This window comes from Castor canadensis, chromosome 7 (genome assembly GCF_047511655.1).
Source record: "Castor canadensis chromosome 7, mCasCan1.hap1v2, whole genome shotgun sequence".
NCBI classification, from domain to species: Eukaryota; Metazoa; Chordata; class Mammalia; order Rodentia; family Castoridae; genus Castor; species Castor canadensis.
The window spans coordinates 144,205,790-144,223,817 of NC_133392.1; the positions used below are offsets into that span (position 1 = coordinate 144,205,790).

Consider the following 18,028-nt stretch of genomic DNA (forward strand, 5'->3'; position numbering starts at 1 on the left):
CCCATGCCCACACACTGAGCATAGCAGGACACAGTCAGGTGGGGCCTGACTCATCACTTCTCACACTGGCAACTTTGCCTGGTGCAAGCTCACGCTAGGCCTGCTGGGTGATTTTGAGAATGGTCCTTTGGTGGAGGGTGGGGTTCAAGTAAGTGACAGTAGCTCATTTGTAAGCATTATGTGAAGTATCTTTTGAATAGGCCATACCTGGTTCAAGTCCAGCAAGCCAAATGAAATATAACCAATAAGTCAAAGAGACATCTGGCTATCAGTTTACAATAGCCAAGATATGGAATCAATGGCTAGAGAAAATGTGATACTCATACACAATAGAATACTAGTCAGCCTTAAAAAAGGACATTCTGCCATTTTGGACATGGGCGAACCTGGAAAATTTTGTATTAAGTATGAAAGGCCAGGCAGAGAGAAACAAATAGCATCCAACCTCACTTACACATGGAGCCTGATAAAAGTTGAACTCATAGAAGCAGGGGGTAGAATGATGGTGGGCAGGGATGGGGTGGGGGTGAGGAGGTAAGGGGAAGGTGGGGTCAAAGGATACAAGTCAGACAGGAAGAGTGCAACAAGAGAGACCTATTATACACATATTCTAGTTAGTTAGCAACATGGTGTCACCTTCTTGCCAATTGCTGAGAGTAAATTTTCAGTATACTCATCACACACACACTCACACACACACACACACACACACACACACACACACACACACACGGCACCAAGCACAGGAGGTTAATTGAAAAAGGGTCACAACTGGTGATTTCATGTGGTCCAACCTCATAACATTTTAGCTTACCTGGCCCCTTGGACCATACATATTCCTTGCCCTACACAGAATAGCCACTGGGTCTCACTTGGAGCAGGACAGTGACCACACAGTGACTCACAACCGAAGCTGCCCCAGTGGGAGCAAGCAGAGACTGAGTTTGCAACACTGGGGCTGCACAGGATGAGAGGTGGGATTTAGGGCTTTTTCCACAGTTGTCTACCCTGATCAAACATTCTGTTCTGTCCCACCCAATGCATGATCCGATGGGGGAGAAAGGGACCACACTGTTCCTCCCTATTAGGTTAGTCTACACAGTGTAGAGCTGGGGCAGCAGCTGTCAGACCTTTCCTTCCAGGGGCAGCACTCAGCTTTGCCACATCAGATTTCACGTCCGTTTACGTTAACAGTCTATTATGGTGGACAGGAATGTGCTTGTACCTGAGTTATTCTCAACTGTTCTGGTAATGCGCAGTGAAACAGGCTAAATTAACTCCCCTGGAGGGTGCAGGCACTTCTAGAATTTGGGCCAATTTGTTGACTGCCCATAATTGCCTCTGTGGGAGGCATGACTGGGGGATGAAAACAGCCAGACAGGCAAATGTAGAGAGACAGAGATAGACAGACTCTAGAGGAATAGCCTGAAGCTTGCTGTACTTATCTGCTGTGGAAAAAGCTGGAAACTCCTGGGCCTGAAGCCCAGCTTTTGCTTACCAGCTGGCTGGCCCTGACAAGTTACTTAGCCTGAGTCTCAGTTTCCACCTCTGTAAAATGAAGATGGTGGAAGACCCAGCTCCCAGGGTTGCTGGGGGGAGAAGGGGATTCAGAGCTGTTACAATGTGCCCTGCACACAGCAAATGCCAGGCAGTGGCAGCTATTTCTCTAGCCTAACCAGAGAGTAGCATGGGCTCTTCATCCTACTCCACCTGAGCTGGTCAGCTCCAGAAAAAGTCTGGCTCCAGGGCAGTGGAGCAGGCAGGAAAGCTGAGGCCAGGGGCCTGATGGGAAAAGCATCCTTTATTGGAAAGAGACTAAACTCACCCCATGAGTTGCCATGGGGAGTCACAGGAGGCAGACTCCTCTCAGTAGGAGGAAAACGACAGCAGGGATAGTGCAGGGTGGACAGTATAAGGGGGACAGTGAGAGTGGAGAGGTCAAGCAGCTCTTCCTGAGCCTCTAGTGGATGCTCAGGTGGGTTGCTACACTATATACAGCCATCCCAAGCCTGGTGTTGAGGAGCACCAGGTGTGTATTAAAATGCAGACTCCTCAACCTGGGGCAAAGCTCAGGAATCAACTTCCTCACAGCAGTGCAGGGCAATGCTTTGAGGCCAGCTGGCAGCACGAGACTGGGGCCCACCAGGTAGAGATGCAAATCCATCACTTCCCCTCCCCCTTGTTAATCTAGGAGGCTGGCACCCAGAGGGAAGGTGGCAGAGCAAAAGACTTCTTGGGGAACTCTGGAAGGCTCTGGATGGCAGGCTGTGCATACTGCCCAGGCCTGTACCTCTCCTGAGGGTTTCCCAGAAGGTATGGGCCATTGTCAGGACTGGATGCTGGTCTGTGCCATCCATCTCTCTGCACCCATGTGGCCTTGGACAGTGGGAACAGGAAGAAGGAACAGTAATGGGCTTCTGCTATGGGTCAGAATCACTGGGCCAGCTCATTGCCAGCACAAGCCAGTCAGGTGTCTGGAAGAAAAAGGCAGGCAGATGTCACATGGAAAAGCTAAATGTCCCTGGAAAGGGGAAGTGTGCATGGGTGGCCGATTCCTGCCGGCACAAGACAGTGCTTGAGTTCCAGTTGTATTTCCTCCAGATTTCATAGTTCACACATTTGCCACGAACACTAGTGCAAACCTTCCTGGCAGAGCTCTGCCTCTTCCTATCCTGTGTGGAATCCTGGCAACTCTGCGTTCCCCTTCCCTGCCACCTGGTGTCAGGGCACAGTCAGCTCTTCCACAAATAACTATTTGCCATATTAGCAGTGGTTTGGGGGCTCCTGGTCTCTCCTCAGCCCCCACTGATCTGTGAGGGGGACACTTGCCTATCTCACTGTCTGCTCTTGTTGGGTGGGTGGGTGAGGGACTGCCTTAGGAGGGAAGGGGAGACTCACCTTTTCTGCAAAGACCTGGTTGCCAGAGAGCTCTGTAAGATGTAGGAATTCCAAGTGCAGGGATCCAAACTCTGCCAGGATGCTGCTGCTACCTGCGGTGGTCCAGCCCCAGCTCCCACTGGAAAGACAGAGCAACCTCTGTCACCATCTCGGCTACTGCTCCCGGCTTCTTTTGCTGATGAGGACACTGAAGCTGGAGAGGTGATGTGACTTGACAAAGATCATTTGAACCCAGGCCTGTCTGACCTACAATAGTCTTTGTTTCTACCATTTAGCAGCTCTTGTAAGACTTGGAAGCTCAAGACCTGGCATACAGAGATAGCAAATTTATAGGTAACATGGGTAATGCTATCTGGGACCACAAAGACCCCACGGGACACTCTGGCCATCCTCTGGCTGGAAGACCTACCAGTTGATGATAAAGTTGCTGGGAGTTGGGTCCAAAGAGGGTTGATGAAAAGCAACAACCCTCCTGTCCCTTCCTTCTCCCTATACTCTCAGTGCTGCCCAAGGTCACACAATGGCCCATACTGGAATTTCCTGGGACATGCATGGGTGGGCAGTTGGCTCTGGTAGGACCACAGCCCTGGAGCTGCGAGACTCAGGAAGACCAGGGTTAGCAGTAAGAAAGGGCTCTCAGAGCTGGGGTTCCTTGTGATGCAGGCTTCTCAGCATGCTCTACCCTAGCCATGAGGCCCTAATGGCCACTTCAGGTCTGTGCTACTGAGGAAGAAGAGCACAGAGGCAGTGCCTGTAAGTCCTCACACCTGCCTCAATAGGCATAAAAACAGGCCAGGGCCATGACCTTGCCTGCCTGAGTCACACAGCAAGGGCAGAGTTGGGACCAAAGTGGCTGAAGCCTGAGTGCTCTGCCTTCTGCACCACAAGATGCTGAGCAAGGATGCTGCCTTCAGATCTCTCACTGTACTCCCTGGGGTCTGGACCCACAGGTGCAGGGCTGAGTACTGGCTGGCTGGAGACCTCAGGCAACACTTAATCCTGTGTGCTTCAGCTTCTGCATCCAGGAAACAGGGTCAGCATGATGCCTCCTGGATGGTCCCATGGCTGAGGGCTTTTGTGGGGATTGAGAGAGGAGGAGGGTGCAGAGTGGGGTGGCCTTGGTCAAGCTGCTTCACCTCCCCATGCCTGTTTCCTTATATATATGATTACTTTCCTGCTGGACATTTAGGTCAATAGGGGTACGGTGACTCTGTAGGGAGTTTGTGGAAATTTGAGGGCAGGGCAGGATGGAGGGAACTCCTTCTATCTGTAGGGGCTCCATGGTGCAGTTGGTGTGTGGTAGGCTGAGGGGCCAGCTCTGCCAGGAGCCCCTCTGCTTCCCAGGCCTGCCCATCTGTTCCTCTGTCCCCAGGGATGGGACTTAGGAGAGTAGATGTGTGTTGGGAGGTCACTGTCTGCCATGCAAGGGGCAATACTCTTCCTGGGGTGGGCTGGGGCTCCCCTGAGCTTGTCCCGCTCCTAACTCTGCTCTTGTCTGGATGTGGTTTCTGGGAGAGCAGGGAGCTCTTCCAGGAGGCAAGGACCCAGTTTCTGGAAGTAAATCTCAGGTTTTGAGATTTTGGGGGTCAGGTGGCCTCAACAACCATAGAGACAGTCACCCTGCCTCTGCCTTGTTGGGTATCTTCTGACCTGGGCTGGGCCCTGCACAAGGGGATGATTGGCCCCTGGGTAATAATAAACTAAGCGGCTCCTTCAAGTTGTCTGTCTGTCACTCTGTTTACAGCCCACAGGCAAAGCATGGTTAACCCCAATGAACAAAGGAGGAAATTTAAGCTCCAGAGAGAAGTGATGTAGTCAAGGTTAGGTGGTGGAGGCAGGATTTGAAATGAGGTCCTGTGGCTTGTAGTCTCCTGGGAGGGGATCTCCCACCCTAAGACATCCTGAACTCTCCCAGGGAAAATGAGGGAGCTACCCCCTCTCTGTTCCTCTTCCCCAGGCCAAGTAAGACTTCTCCCTCTCTCTAGGAGCTGGGTGCCTGCTGGAGAATGATTAATGCATTTGGGGTTCCCAGGGATATCCACTGTAAAAAAACAAACAAAACCCCCCCACCAATCACCCAGCTGCCTTTTGTCCTCATTTACTTGCACATAGATCCCTCCCTCTTCTCTCAAGTCCCGTCCCCCCCCACCCCATGCTCAGCAGCCGAAGGGGGCTTCTGTGGTGAAGGCACCCTGGATGGAGGCTGGCAGGTAAGTTATGTATGGTTTGTTACTATTTATGAATTCTTAATATGGGGCAGGTAGCTTTGGTAAATTATCTTATCTCCACAACTCCAGAGGTAGATTCCACCATCTTTACCTCACAGGGGAGAATACTTAGGCTCAGAGAGGGGGAGACACTTTTCTAAGATCACATAACAAGTGGTAGTGCTAAATCCAAATCCAAATTCTAGGTACTTTGTGCCCCAATGCATGTGCTCTGGGTAGCATCCCAGAGACTAGGGTGATCCTCTGATTGGTCCTGTGAACCAACAGAAGTTCTGTCCTCCCCTCCTTTCCCCTCCCAGTCTTTAAAGTGCAGGTGGGTCTGCAGCCTGCGTTCCCTGGCAGAAGTGGCAGCCCCATAATGCCCTTTCCTGGCTCAACCTTCTATAAGTGCAGTGTAATCATTAACTCTGGATTCTAATTCTAACTTCACTTGGCTCCTGTGTGACCTTGGGCAAGTTACCACACTTCTCTGAGTCTCATTTTCCTCACTGGCAAAACCCTATAGTTGTTTTGCTGTGGTTAAAAGAAAGAATCTGTATCATGGGCTCCCATTGTGCCTAACACAGAGAAGATACGTATATGTGTGTGCAGTGGGAGCACACTCACATGAACATACATCTGTGTGTGTATGTATGTGCCTATGTCTGATATGAGTGTGACTCTGACAAAGGCCTGCTTGTGTAGCTGAGCCTTTATGATTTGTGCATGTGGCAGTAGAGTATATGTGAGGCTCTATGTGAGCTAGTGAGACTGGTTTAGCCACAGAGGTCTTTAGATTGGCCAATGTCCCTGTCCTACTAGTCTAGTGGTCCCTGTAGGTCATAGGTCATGGCTGGTCCTGCCTTTGCCTCCTAAGTCTTCTTGTGGAGACATGATGGCCCATCTCCTCGCCAGGCAGTGCTGGGGCAGGGCCTAGTAACCTATCCCTCCAACCCTTCCTCTCTAGTTGCCCATGGTCAGCCTTGCCTGAGTAGAGGCAACAGTGTGGGTTCCAGTCCCTGCAGGCCTTCTCTGAAGAGAGATACCACAGCACTGGATACAGGCATCCTTGCCACTCTCTCATTTTTAGCAATAGACTCTTACCCAGAAAATGACAGTGAGTGGCTGCCAAGAAATATACGTGGGTATACATATACATACTGCACCTCAATGTGCAAGCAGCCTAAAAATGCTCATGCTTCCTCAGCCAGAGATGCAAGGGTCTGTGTGGGACCAGGTTGTGCTCTGAACGACACAGGTGAGGCAGGAGGGGAGCCTTGGAGAGCTCCTGTCTCAGACTTGGGGAGGGGGTGCCAGGAGGACCGTGATTGTGTCTCTCAGGACCAATCTTTGCAGAAAAGGAATCTGAGTTGAGGTCCAAGCGTCTGGGTCTGGGGCACGGATCCTGGCCGGAAGGACAGTTTCCACTGACCCGGATGGCCCTTCCCAGTGAGGTTTTGGTGAGGCCAACCAAGAATGCTTCCTCCCAGAGAGGAGGAATGATGACAAGAGGCAATGCAGCAGCTTTGGGCACTTGCTTTGAGGGGTGGTGAAGGGAATGATGTTCCCATGGCTCCTGAACCCTTGCTAGGGAGAGAAGTATTTGGGCCAACATTGCAGGCTCTGAGTCATGACAGTGCTGTGGGACGTCTGCAGAGGATCAGCTCTCCTTCCCACATGGATGGTCAGGCCAGGCCTGGGTGGCCTAAACCCCAAGAACCAGGTTTGGTGACAAACACCTGATCAGGAGAGTCCTTCTTTAAAGCTGGTTTTCATATGACACTGGCTTGCTTTGACAACCCAAATAGGAATTGTCCTCGCCTGTGCCTCAGTTTCCACATCTGTCAAAGAATAGGCTCAACAAAGGACTCACTCCTGCTTGACTGGCGCCTGCCCCATCTTCCTCACCAGGCACCATCCAGATAGGACACAGGCAGTGAGCACAGCTGCAGCGCTACGTGGGAAATGAGAGCTCTCCTACCTCTTGAAGTTCACGACACCCTTTGGGATGCCTGTGGGGGTGTTGAAGGCTGGCAGGAGCTTCTCTCCCAGCTTGATGGCCTTCAATCGGAACACCTGCAAAAGTAAAGTCAAAGGGCACTGTGAGTCTGGGCCAGGTGGGGGAGCCACTCCAAGACTGCTGCTGGTAGGATGAACCCTCCATGGTTGGAGCCCCAGAGTGGGAGGAGTGCTGTGTCAGGTCCTACAGCCAGCCTGAGAAGGGCCCGGTCCCCCCAAATTACTGGCTTTGTGACCTTCGGTGATGCAGTTCTTCTCTGAATCTTAATTTCTGTCTGTAGAACAAGGATAGTATTCCCTCCTCAGATGGCTGCTGGAAGGGATGAAATCAGGTGCTCATCATGACATGTTCACCATAGTGTTGGGATTATGACAAAGGGCTGCCCATATGATTAGGTGACCACTGGAAGATAAGGGGGAAGCAGATACCTGGTGTGGGTTCGCCTCCAAGTCCAGATGAACACCTGGCTGAGATGGAGCAGTAACAAGTGGTCAGTGAGTTCACAATGCAGGACCAGAATGTTACAGGCTGAGTGCTATGGCCTGAATCTGAAGAGTTTGGTCCCCTGCTTAGGGCACTACTGGGAGGTGGTAGAATCTTTAAGATGTGTGGCCTAGTGCAAGGAAATTAAGTCATAGGTGGTGTGCTCTTGATGGAGATAATGGAACCCTGGCCCCTTCCTGTCTCTCTCTTTGCTTCCTAGCTACAATGAAGTAAACAGGCCTCCTTCACCATGATGTGCTGTAACACCACAGACCCAGAGCAACAGACCAAGTGACCATTGAACTGAAACTTCTGAAACTGAGCCAAAACAAACCTTTTGCTTCTTTTAAGTTGATTACCTCAGGTACTTTGTTACAGTGATGGAAAGCTAACACACTGAGGGGTGTGGGAAACAAGTAGTACCATATGGACAGAGAGTAAAGAACACCAGACTAGAAGCCAAGACCCCTTCTACCCCCAGATTCCAGAAACTTCTACCTCTGGGGCTACAGTTTCCCAGCGTGAAAGCAGGGAATAACCCTTCCCCTGATACTTTGATGCCACCCACTTTACAGCTGAGGAGTGAAGGGAGATGGTGAATAGCTTGTCCTAAACCATATGTGTTAGCAAGGGAGCCATCCAGGGTTCCAGGGTTCTAGGCTTCAGGGCCCCAGCTCAAGGCTCTGACCGTTCACATTGCCAGGTTAATTCAAAAGGACCTGGGACCTCCTGACTTAGCAGTGTCCCTCCTAGCAATTTATTCTAAGAACATAAAAAATGACAAATGTTGTAAAGATTAAAGTTTATGGCTATTTATTTCAGCATTGCTTAGAATAGTGTGTACTAAATATCAAACAACAGGGAAGTGTTTAATTATGGCTTATGTGTGTAATGGAACACCATTACTAAAATGATGCTGCAGAGCATTCGATAGCAAAGAAAGGGCTCATAATATCCTAAGAGAAAAATATTTCAAAACAATATAATTCAACTTTAAAAATTATATATACACAAAGAAAAGAAGAAAACACATCAAAATATCAATAATGTTCATTTCAGAGGGGTAAGCTGATAGACAACGTCTGTTTTCTTCTTTTGGCTTATCTTTACTTTCTGTGCAATTTTAATTAAAAAAGATTTTGAGATGAGTTCTAACTACATCGGTTAGTGTGTTAATCAGATTTTCTGTCATTGTGTCCAAATACCTGACATAAACAACTTCAAGGAGGAAGGATTTCTTTTGGTTCATTGTTTCAGAGGTTTCCGTCTATCATGGCGGGGAGGTGTGGTGCAGCAGAACAGCTCGTCATGGCTGGCAGGACCCTGTGCTAATTGGCTTCCTCTTTCTCCCCCTTTTACTCCACCCAGGTCCTCAGTCTACCAGGGATAGTGCCACCCACATTCAGGGCAGGTTTTGTCCCCCACAGTTAATCCTCTCTGGAAACGTCCTCACAGAAACACCTAGCTGTGCTTTACTAATCTTCTAGGTGTTTTTCAATCCAATCAAGTTGACAATCAAGATTAACTATCATTCTGGGTATGGTGAACACACCTGTAATCCCAGCTTTGAGGAAAGCATAGGTAGGAGGGTCAAGATCCAAGGCCACCCTGGGCAAAAAGCGAGAGTGCTCTCTGAAAGAAAATTAAAGCAAAAAAAGGCAGGGGACATGCTCAAGTGATAGATCACCTGCCTAAAAAACTTAAAACCTTGAGTTCAAAGCCCTTATACCAAAAAAAAAAAAAAAGCCCCCCAAAATCAACCATCACACCCAGGCTGGTTTCTAATTCCTGGGCTCAAGCAATCCTCCTGAGTAGCTGAAAGTACAGGTGCACACCAATACAGCCAGCTTACACAAGTTTTTATAATAAAAACAAACCTATGATATAATTGGTCTTCTGTATCTGCAGGTTGCACATTCATGGAATCAACAAAATGTAAATTAAAGAGATTTTAAAATACTGCATTTGTACTGAACATATGCAGACTTTTTTCTTGCCATTATTCTAAGGCTCCACTCAAATTAGCCTAACCTACTCCATTTTGTAAAGGATTCCATCTCATCTGGCAGGAAGGCTGTTTGACTTTGTTTTTCTGAACTCAAGTGGATTCCCACTTGTATCTTGTTGACAAGCACATGATGTCATAGAAAGGATTGTATAAGCTAACAAACACCTTGACAAAATTTTGAGAAAGTAACCACCTCAGTTACTTCCTGAAACAGTCAGCTGAACCAAAAAAACAAGATGTCAGCAGTATGTTCCTTCTGCATCTTATATGCTTATAAACCCCAGCCCTAACTTCATTCCGGGCCAATCTTTCCTCTTAGAAAGTGAATAAATTTTGCTCCTACTTTGATTCTTGTTTTTTGTGAAATCTTTCACACCCCATGAACTGACAATTATTCCCTAAATGGTATAGTAGAACACGGCATTTACTTTATATTAGCTACTAATAAGGTATATGGGAGGTTTCATGCAAATACCACCCTATTTTCTAAAAGGGTTTGAGCATCCATGGGTTTGATGCCTGCAGAGTTCCTGGACCCAACACCCATGGACACTGAGGGAGGACTATCCATGTTGTCTTTAAGAGATGAGTCCAGTCCCCAGCCAATGCTCTAGTGGGGGACATTTCTGGAGTCTCTGACCATCTTCCCTGACCTCCTGGGTGGCAAAACAAAAGCTTCTGGCAGCTTTCCCTGCTGCCAGCAATTAAAATCTGCTGAGACCATGCATTAGGGGAAGAAGCAGGGAAGGATTTCCCTTCTCATAGCCCTTTGAACTGTGAGTGGGTTGAGGCCTCCGAAGGTGGAGGGTGTCATGGTCCTCTTACTAAGGAGGGAAGGAAGAGCTACAGGACCCGAAGGATGGGCTAGATAAGCGGACACTGTCCATCACCAGACAGTGGGTCCCAGAAGTGGGCCTAGGGTCCAGTCACATGAGAATTCTCCTAGAAGCTGGTCTAGAATCTAAAGGATCAGGTCACTGCAGAGCTACAGAGTTTGTGCTGGTGGACTCAGCCGGTTGAGAAGCCTTGAGAGAAGGGCTCTCAAGGCCTTTGGTCTCATGGGAGAATCCTGATATGGCGAACACAGGAGCCACTGCAGCACCAGCCCAGATATGAGGCCCCAGGCAGCTTCCTGGCTGCCCTTATTTCTGAGGACGCTGAGCTAACTCTTTTGAAATGTTCCTCTCTGCCAGAGAACCATGTCCTCTCCTATGGAAGGCCTGTGGCTGGCCAGCACCACAGGTCCCAAGTGTCTCAGGGAATACGCTGGGAGAGAGTTGAACTGCTGGGGACAATGGTTCTCCCTGCCATCATGGACGGGAGCTGAGGTGTGTCTACAGACTTTCAATTCTTGCAATAGTTTGTAGGGAAGCTGAGACTGAGACAACTAAGTCTCAGAGTGACCTCCCCAGGGCTGTGGAGTCAGGTAGTTCTCTCACAGAAACCAAGCTGCCTCTCAAACACAGGGATGCAACCTTAGTGGCCAAGGTTCCAGAACAAAGGGGAGAGAAACAGAACTGAATTATGTCCCATACAGTAGGAACGACACTGGGTTGGGAGCCAGAGCCCAGGTCAGATCCTGCTGCTTGGCAGTTGTGGGCCTTGGTGAGTGTGTACTATATCTGAGCCTTAGTGTCCCCATATGCTCAATGAAATGGTGGAGTGTACTCTGGCTGCTTCACTGGGTCTTCATGGAAATCAAATGACAGAAAGTTTATAGTGAATGTGCTTCTAAACTGTGAAATGCTGTGCCAACATCAGCTGGGACATCTGTGATTATGCCTGCTATCTCATTTTGCAGGGTGGGCCATGCCAGCAGGGGCTTCTGCCGCTTCCTCAAAGGCAAAGAAAGGCAGGGCAGGAGGGGTGGGGTCCCTGTCAGCAGTCCCTCTACACACATTGTGGGAAATTTTAAAACGAGAAGACCTACTCAACAGGTGCCCACCATGTATGAGCTGGGAACAGCAGGGAGGGAGACCTCAATCTGGTGTGGCTGAGCCCCGAAGACAAGCAGTGACAACCGAGGCACCGTGCAGAAAGGTCACTGGATCAGGAGTTGCTCAGGACACATCCCTCAGTGACTCACAGAGGTGAGTCTCAGTTTCTTCATCTGCAAGTCGGTGGTAACACCCACCTGATGGGTGGTGGAGCTCCCCTGGGTCAGCATCTGGCATGAGGAGGTGCCCAAGGACAGAGGAGGACTATGGAGTTGTGCTGCTGGGCAGGGGCTACAGGGATAGATGATGAGGAGCATGCTTGCCCCAAGGGTGCTGGCCACTCAGGCCTCTCTGAGCCATTTTGCACGTCCTAGGTGCCCTTGTCCACAGACCCCTGCTGAGTGCATGTCCTGGGAAGTCAGACTGATGGTCTCTTCAGGGAGCTGAAGGCTCAAAACCACAGATGCCCTCTAAGAAGGAACAGAGCTAAGGGAGGGAGGGAGAGGCAATGGGTCTCCTGAGGATCAGCAGTTCCTTCCTGAGTTGCTGACCCCCAGATCAACCTGTAAGCCCCAGCAGCGCCTGTCTTTCCCTCCTGTGTGTCCATCTTGGACCACGCTACCAGGGTGGGGCGGGGGGGGGGGGCAGGCAAATGCACATGAAGCACATGAACACCTTTTTTTTCTGCTCCTTCTGTCATTTTCCTGTCCTGGGGTTTTCAAATACGATTCCAGCTCTGGGTGGCTGGAAGCCGAGGGCTCCCATCTACAATTTTTTGGACAAATTGGTACAAGCAGTAATCTCTGCAGAGAAGATTATGCTTGATGGAGAGTGGCCTGAAGCAACTGGGGAGATAAAGGTGCCTGTTGTCGCTAAGCCTTACTTCAGCCAGGCAGCCAAAGGGAGGTGGAAATGACTTCTGGACAACAACGCTGGATGGGAAGAGGGATTTTCTGAGGTCTGCCTACCTCACTCCACAGCTCCTTGGGCAGCAGGAGAAAGGCATAATTCTTTATCTCTGGGTTGACAGAGCAGGGAGAGCAGGACCCAGACAGCAGCTGAGCTGGACAGAACAGCCCTCCAGGTTATGGGGCTGATAAATGGCCTGTGTGTTCTGGGGACCCTGCCAACCTGGCCACCTGATACTCAGGGTGTGCTGTTATGGGAGCTCACGAGGAGGGGATGAAGAAGTCTCCTGTTCTACAGAGCTCTGTGCTATTCAGAATTCTCTGGCAAAGAGGAGAATATAGAATCTGGAGCCACCAGCCCTAGGCCAAACCCTTCCTCCCTATCCCATTTCACCATTTCATAAGAACCCTTTGATTTTAAGGGGTATCATGAACACCAGCAGGTGAGGGTGTGGTGGATTGAGGTCTAGGTCTTCTGACTGTGGATGGCTCTGCCTTCCTACCCCCACACTTCACAGCTCTCCTTCTGGAAGCCTATGACCAGCAGTGGTGGCACCATCAACCTCACTGCCTTGAGACTTGGAGTGAGTGCCTGGCTGGTGTGTGGCTTAGAAGGGGAGAAAAGAGGTGGCTGTGGAGTAGGAGAAAGTCAAGGACTCCAAGGTTGAAAATGGTGAACAATAGTGGTATTGGCTTTGTTGGTCCTGAGAACCAATGCCTGAGAAAACCAGCATAGTTGTTTGCCAGGACTATGCATGCAGAGATCTGAATGGATGCGGTTGTTGCCCTCAGAGAACTCTACCTGCTGTGGGAGCCAGGTGGGTTCATGTGGGTAGAAGTGAGCAGCAGAGAGAAGGAAGAGTCTTCAGGTAGCACCTGGAAAACAGGTCCTTGAGGGCTCTTGGGTGGCCTCTGGCAGATCGCCGGCCTCCTTGAATCTCATTTTTGCATTGGAAAAGGGGTATGATTGATGTTTTCCAAGGCCCTTCCAGTCTGAACAGTTCTGAGGTTTCCAAGAATCAACTTACCTCTTCTCCTGTCAGGTAGAAGGCCGAGAGGAGTCCTCCGATGTAACGGATGTTCACTTCAAACAAGGATGCTTCTCCACTCTGTGGGACAGGGAACAGCAAGGGCATGTGTGAGCCCCCAGAGGCAGCCAGGCCCTTGAGTCTGCCCATACCCGTCACCCCCCACAACATACACCTGTGCCCTGATCTGGGGCACCCTCAGTGGACCAGCCACGGTCAGTTTTCACAGCAAAGGTTGAGAAGGTTCAGCACTTGCTTGGTGGTTTCTACTGCACATTTATAATATTCCAAATAAACACTGGGTTTGGCTCCTTCCCCAGCCCTTGCTGAAGGCCATTGGAGCAGTTCTGCCTGGCTGTGTGCCAGCAAGCTCCAGGATCTCCAGGACCCGAGTGGGAGCTTCTGGTGAAACTTGGCCCGAGGGGAGGTAAGTCCTTGTCTAGTCGGTCTCTCCCCTCTCTGGAGCCCCCATGGCTTAGCAGAGGAGTGGAGAAGTCCTTCCCCAGGGTGACAAGTGAGAAAAAGTTCTGAGAAAACTGTAAGGCACTCAGGGCAGGGCCATGGCTAAGTATAGGAAAGTGTGTGTGCAGGAACCTGCAGTCTCTCAACCTTGCTGTCTGCTCTCTGTTGGGTCTGTAAATTAGAGGTGTTGAGACATCATGCTAAGAATGAGGCTTAGATTAAAATCCCACCTGGGCCACTTACTTGGCTTTGGGATTTGAGGCATTATAGCTTGCCTTTTCCTGCCAAGGTTCTTCTTCTGCAGAACAGGCTGACACCACCTCCCATGAAGGGTAAACACACAGGTGGTACAGTAAGAAGCTGCCCAGTCAGGGCAGGGCCTTCAAAAAACAGCCTGTGGTACAGCACTTGCCTAGCAAGTGTCAGATCTTGAGTACAATCCCTAGTACTACCAAAATCAATAAATAAGCAAGCAAGCCTGTTTTCACTTCCCCTTAGCACATTTTCTGCTCCATGAGGTTTTCTTTTTAATTTTTAATTTTTTTTGATAGCAACAACCATCATCTGTTCACCTGGAAGAACTTTTCCATCAGCAAAACATGTGTGAAGCCTTTCAGCTTTACAAACTTTGTGAGCTCACCCATTTTCTCCAGATGAGAATGATAGGTTTCTCTTTCTTCTGGGGATACTCCCTAACCATCCCCAGCCTGCCTGAGTGTCCCCAGGGTCCCTAGCCCTCTGTGTAGCTGCTGCCATTCTCTACCCAGAAGAGCCAGGATCTGCACAGGGGAAAGTGGACCCCTGAAGATGTTCCTCCCCATCACCTGCCTCTCCAATTAACAGAGGAGGATGCAGGAGGTTGCTACACTTTCCTGGCCTTACACACAACACCGGAAGTAGCAAACAGCCTCAAGACGATCCTAGTAATTATGACAACAAGGATGCCACTTTACATCTGCATTGGACTTTATAGTGCCATAAAATGTTTTCCAAAACCCTCAGTGTATTTAGTCCTCATGAACCAGGTGTTGCTATCATCCTCATCGTTCTGTCTTGCAGTGAGGAGACTGAGGGAGGACAATGCCTTTCCCTGGCCTGCCTCTGGTGGAGGGCACTCCTCTTCTCGTGCTGCTCTCCAACCTCCTGCTAGGCTTCCTCTCTGCCTAGCTCCATGCTGGCAAAGCAGCCCCTCCAGGGGGTAGAGGCCTCATTTCTGCCAAACTGCAGGAGGCACCCCCTCAAGACCTCTGTGCCTCAGGACCTGGCACTTGTGGGGCTACACGTGAAGCTCTCCTCCCCTCCTTCTCACTCCCCAAATTCACACACATGGCCTTTTTTAGTGGTGAGCAGAGACCTCTAGGCCAGATCCACCACTTAGTCTAGGCTAGGAGATCAAATGGGGTGAGTCTGGCCTTTGAGGCTTTTGAGCCATCCAGATAGGCTGCTGTCCTCTCTTGGCCCTGACCAGAGATTCCTGTGAGAATGGGAACAAAGAGGGTCCTGGACTTGGTCCTGGTCTCCCCGTTCACCAGGTCATGATTGCTGTGCTGGGAGCATTCAGGAATGGTGCAGTTGGAGAGCTGAGCCACATCTTCCCCCGACAAAGACACTTTGTGTGACAGATTCAGCTCCAGAAGGGTCATCCTGGGTGTGAGCTATATGCCCAAGATAAGCAATGGCTAATCTAGTGGGGACAAAAGGGATGGTGTAGTTGTCTTTCCTCCCAGGGGAGGCCATCAGGCTGGTGGGACATTCCCATCTTAAACCAGTCTTAAGGGACAGGACTTAGCCTGGAGTGCACTGCAGCCCTGGTTCTGGGACTGCCTGCTGTGCGGCCGTGGGCAAGACCCTTGATGTCTTTTGAGTTTCAGAGGTCTCAGGGTGGAGATCTCACCACTGAAGTACGGGGCTACTTCTGGCCTTAACACCCTGAGGGTCTCTGACTCACCACATTCAAATGGAAGCTTTCTTTGACCCAGGCCTTGGCCTCCTGGAACTCCTCCTTCAGCTCCATGAGGTAGAGGGTGTCGAGAGAATCGATGATCGTTGCCCCACTGAGGCCGCCTGCAGGCACAGAGGATTGCAGGTGTAAGCCAGGGTCATTCTTATCCTTTCCATCCCTAATTAGACAAGCTACTGCTCCCCAGGGGCCCCAAAATGCCCAGGCAGGCTCCAAGGCACTATCCAAGGGGATTCCAGTGCCACCAGCGAAGGTGAGGTAGAGACCCAGCATCTTCCTGTACTGCTTCCTCCTTAGAGCTGAAAGGTGGGGAGACTGAGCACCAGGCGAGCCCCTTTACAGACAGGTGTTGGCCCTGATAGTTCCCCCACCCCATATCCCTGTGTGTGACACATAAAACTCAATGCGGGCCAGTCCTGATTTGCTCATTCTTTTTCCTATTTTATTCTGGGAGAAAGGTAAAGATGCACAAACAACTTATTCAGGGAGATATCTGTTGTACTACTGTATGTCATGGGGGAAGAAGTTGGGGAAAAACTCCAAATCTCACAATAGTTATATAAGTTATAGCTTGAACGTATGAATTAGGGACATCATGTAGCCACCCAACCACACAGGAAAGGCAGACCTGCATTTATTTACTTGGTGAGATATCCCTGGGATCTGTTTTTTGTTTAAAGCACAGTTTAATTTCTTTATTGTAAATGGAAGTGAGAGTGTGTCTAACACTGAGTGGTAGAGTCCAAGGGGATCTGAGTGCTGGCTTACAGGTGCTTTTTTGTCTTCAGCTCCTGGGTTATTTTTATAGCTAGAAATTTATTTCCATTTAAAAAGAAAAAGGTTGGGCAAATAAACTAAACAAGTGCACAAACCAAAAACATTGTGGCCATTCTTATTCTAGGACAGTGAGCCTGTTCCTGCCACTGGGCCTGAGACAGTACAAAACAACAGTTGTCCACATTAACCATGGCAGAAGAGAACCGAGGAAGAACTTGTGCAGCACAACCAGAGCCTGGAGTGCAGGGACTAAAAAAGCAGAGAGGAAGATGAGCCTGGTGCGATCTGAGGGCTTCCTGGAAGAGGGGGCTGCCTCTCATTAACACTTTATAACTAGTTGTTGCAGCAATTTCCTTTAGGGACCAGTCATCAGTTGTCTCTCAGTATCCTTTGGGGAAGAGTTCCAGTACTCCTCCTTTGGATACCAAAACCTGTGGATGCCCAAGCCCCTTCAATCAAATGGTGTATATGACCTACACACATCCTCCCATACACTTTACTTCCCCTCTAGATTACTTATGATGCTAATACCATGTGAATGCTATGTGAATAGTTGTTATACTGCATTGTTTGTTTAGGGAATAATGACAAGACAATGTCAGTACATGTACAGTACAGACATAACAATTTTTTTCCAAATATTTTTTATCTGTGGTTGGTTGAATCTATGGAAGGGGATATAGAGAACCCACTATATGGCTCTAAGACAAGCTGTCCATACTGCGTCTTCCTTGCAGAAGCTGAAAGTATAGAGGCACAGGCTCTGCCCTCTGGAATGGAAACAGCCACTGAGGGGCTCTGAGCCCCCTGAGCCTGGGTATGGGTCTGGCACCTCCTGCATTCAGAGTTTGCATCTGGGCTCTTCAGCCAGTGCATCTCTAACTGCTCAATTGTGTTGACTTTGCAGACAGAGGCTCCTGAAACTCAGCCATGATCGGACAAGGTCTGACAAAGGGCATGGCCTGGAAGAGAACCAAACTAGAAAGCAGCAGGGGGAGGGAGAAGTTGGGAGGAAGACAAAGCCAAGATAAAAGACAACATCACCAAAAGGAGGGCTGGCCTTAGAAGTGGGCCGTCGTGGAAAGCCGTGTGCCCAGATGGTTTAGGTCTTAGAGGTGAAGTGAACTTCCAAATGCCAGTCCCTCCCACACTTAAGGACTGATAGAAAACACACTCTATGGCCACACAGTCTTTTCTGGTTTGTCCCAGTGGCCTCCCCACTAGGTGGCAGGCTGGACTAGGTTCTGAAAGGACTTTACCCCTGGAGATGCTCAGGCCAGGGGATACTGATGAGACAGAGGGAGGCTAAGACAAACCCAGGCCTGGAGCCCACATCACAG

General features: G+C 49.7%; 1 protein-coding gene across 4 annotated transcripts in view; it reads right to left on the bottom strand.

Moving 5' to 3' along the window:
- Window positions 1-18,028, bottom strand: part of Man1c1 (mannosidase alpha class 1C member 1) — a 133,050-nt gene that overhangs the window by 13,555 nt on the left and 101,467 nt on the right. For all 4 annotated transcript variants that reach the window (XM_074080954.1, XM_074080955.1, XM_074080956.1 and 1 more), the window contains 4 exons: window positions 15,900-16,015; window positions 13,490-13,570; window positions 7,087-7,181; window positions 2,899-3,016 (listed from right to left, as the gene is read on the bottom strand). In XM_074080954.1, coding sequence (XP_073937055.1) covers window positions 2,899-3,016; window positions 7,087-7,181; window positions 13,490-13,570; window positions 15,900-16,015 — 410 coding nt within the window. The remainder of the gene's footprint in view (window positions 1-2,898; window positions 3,017-7,086; window positions 7,182-13,489; window positions 13,571-15,899; window positions 16,016-18,028) is intronic.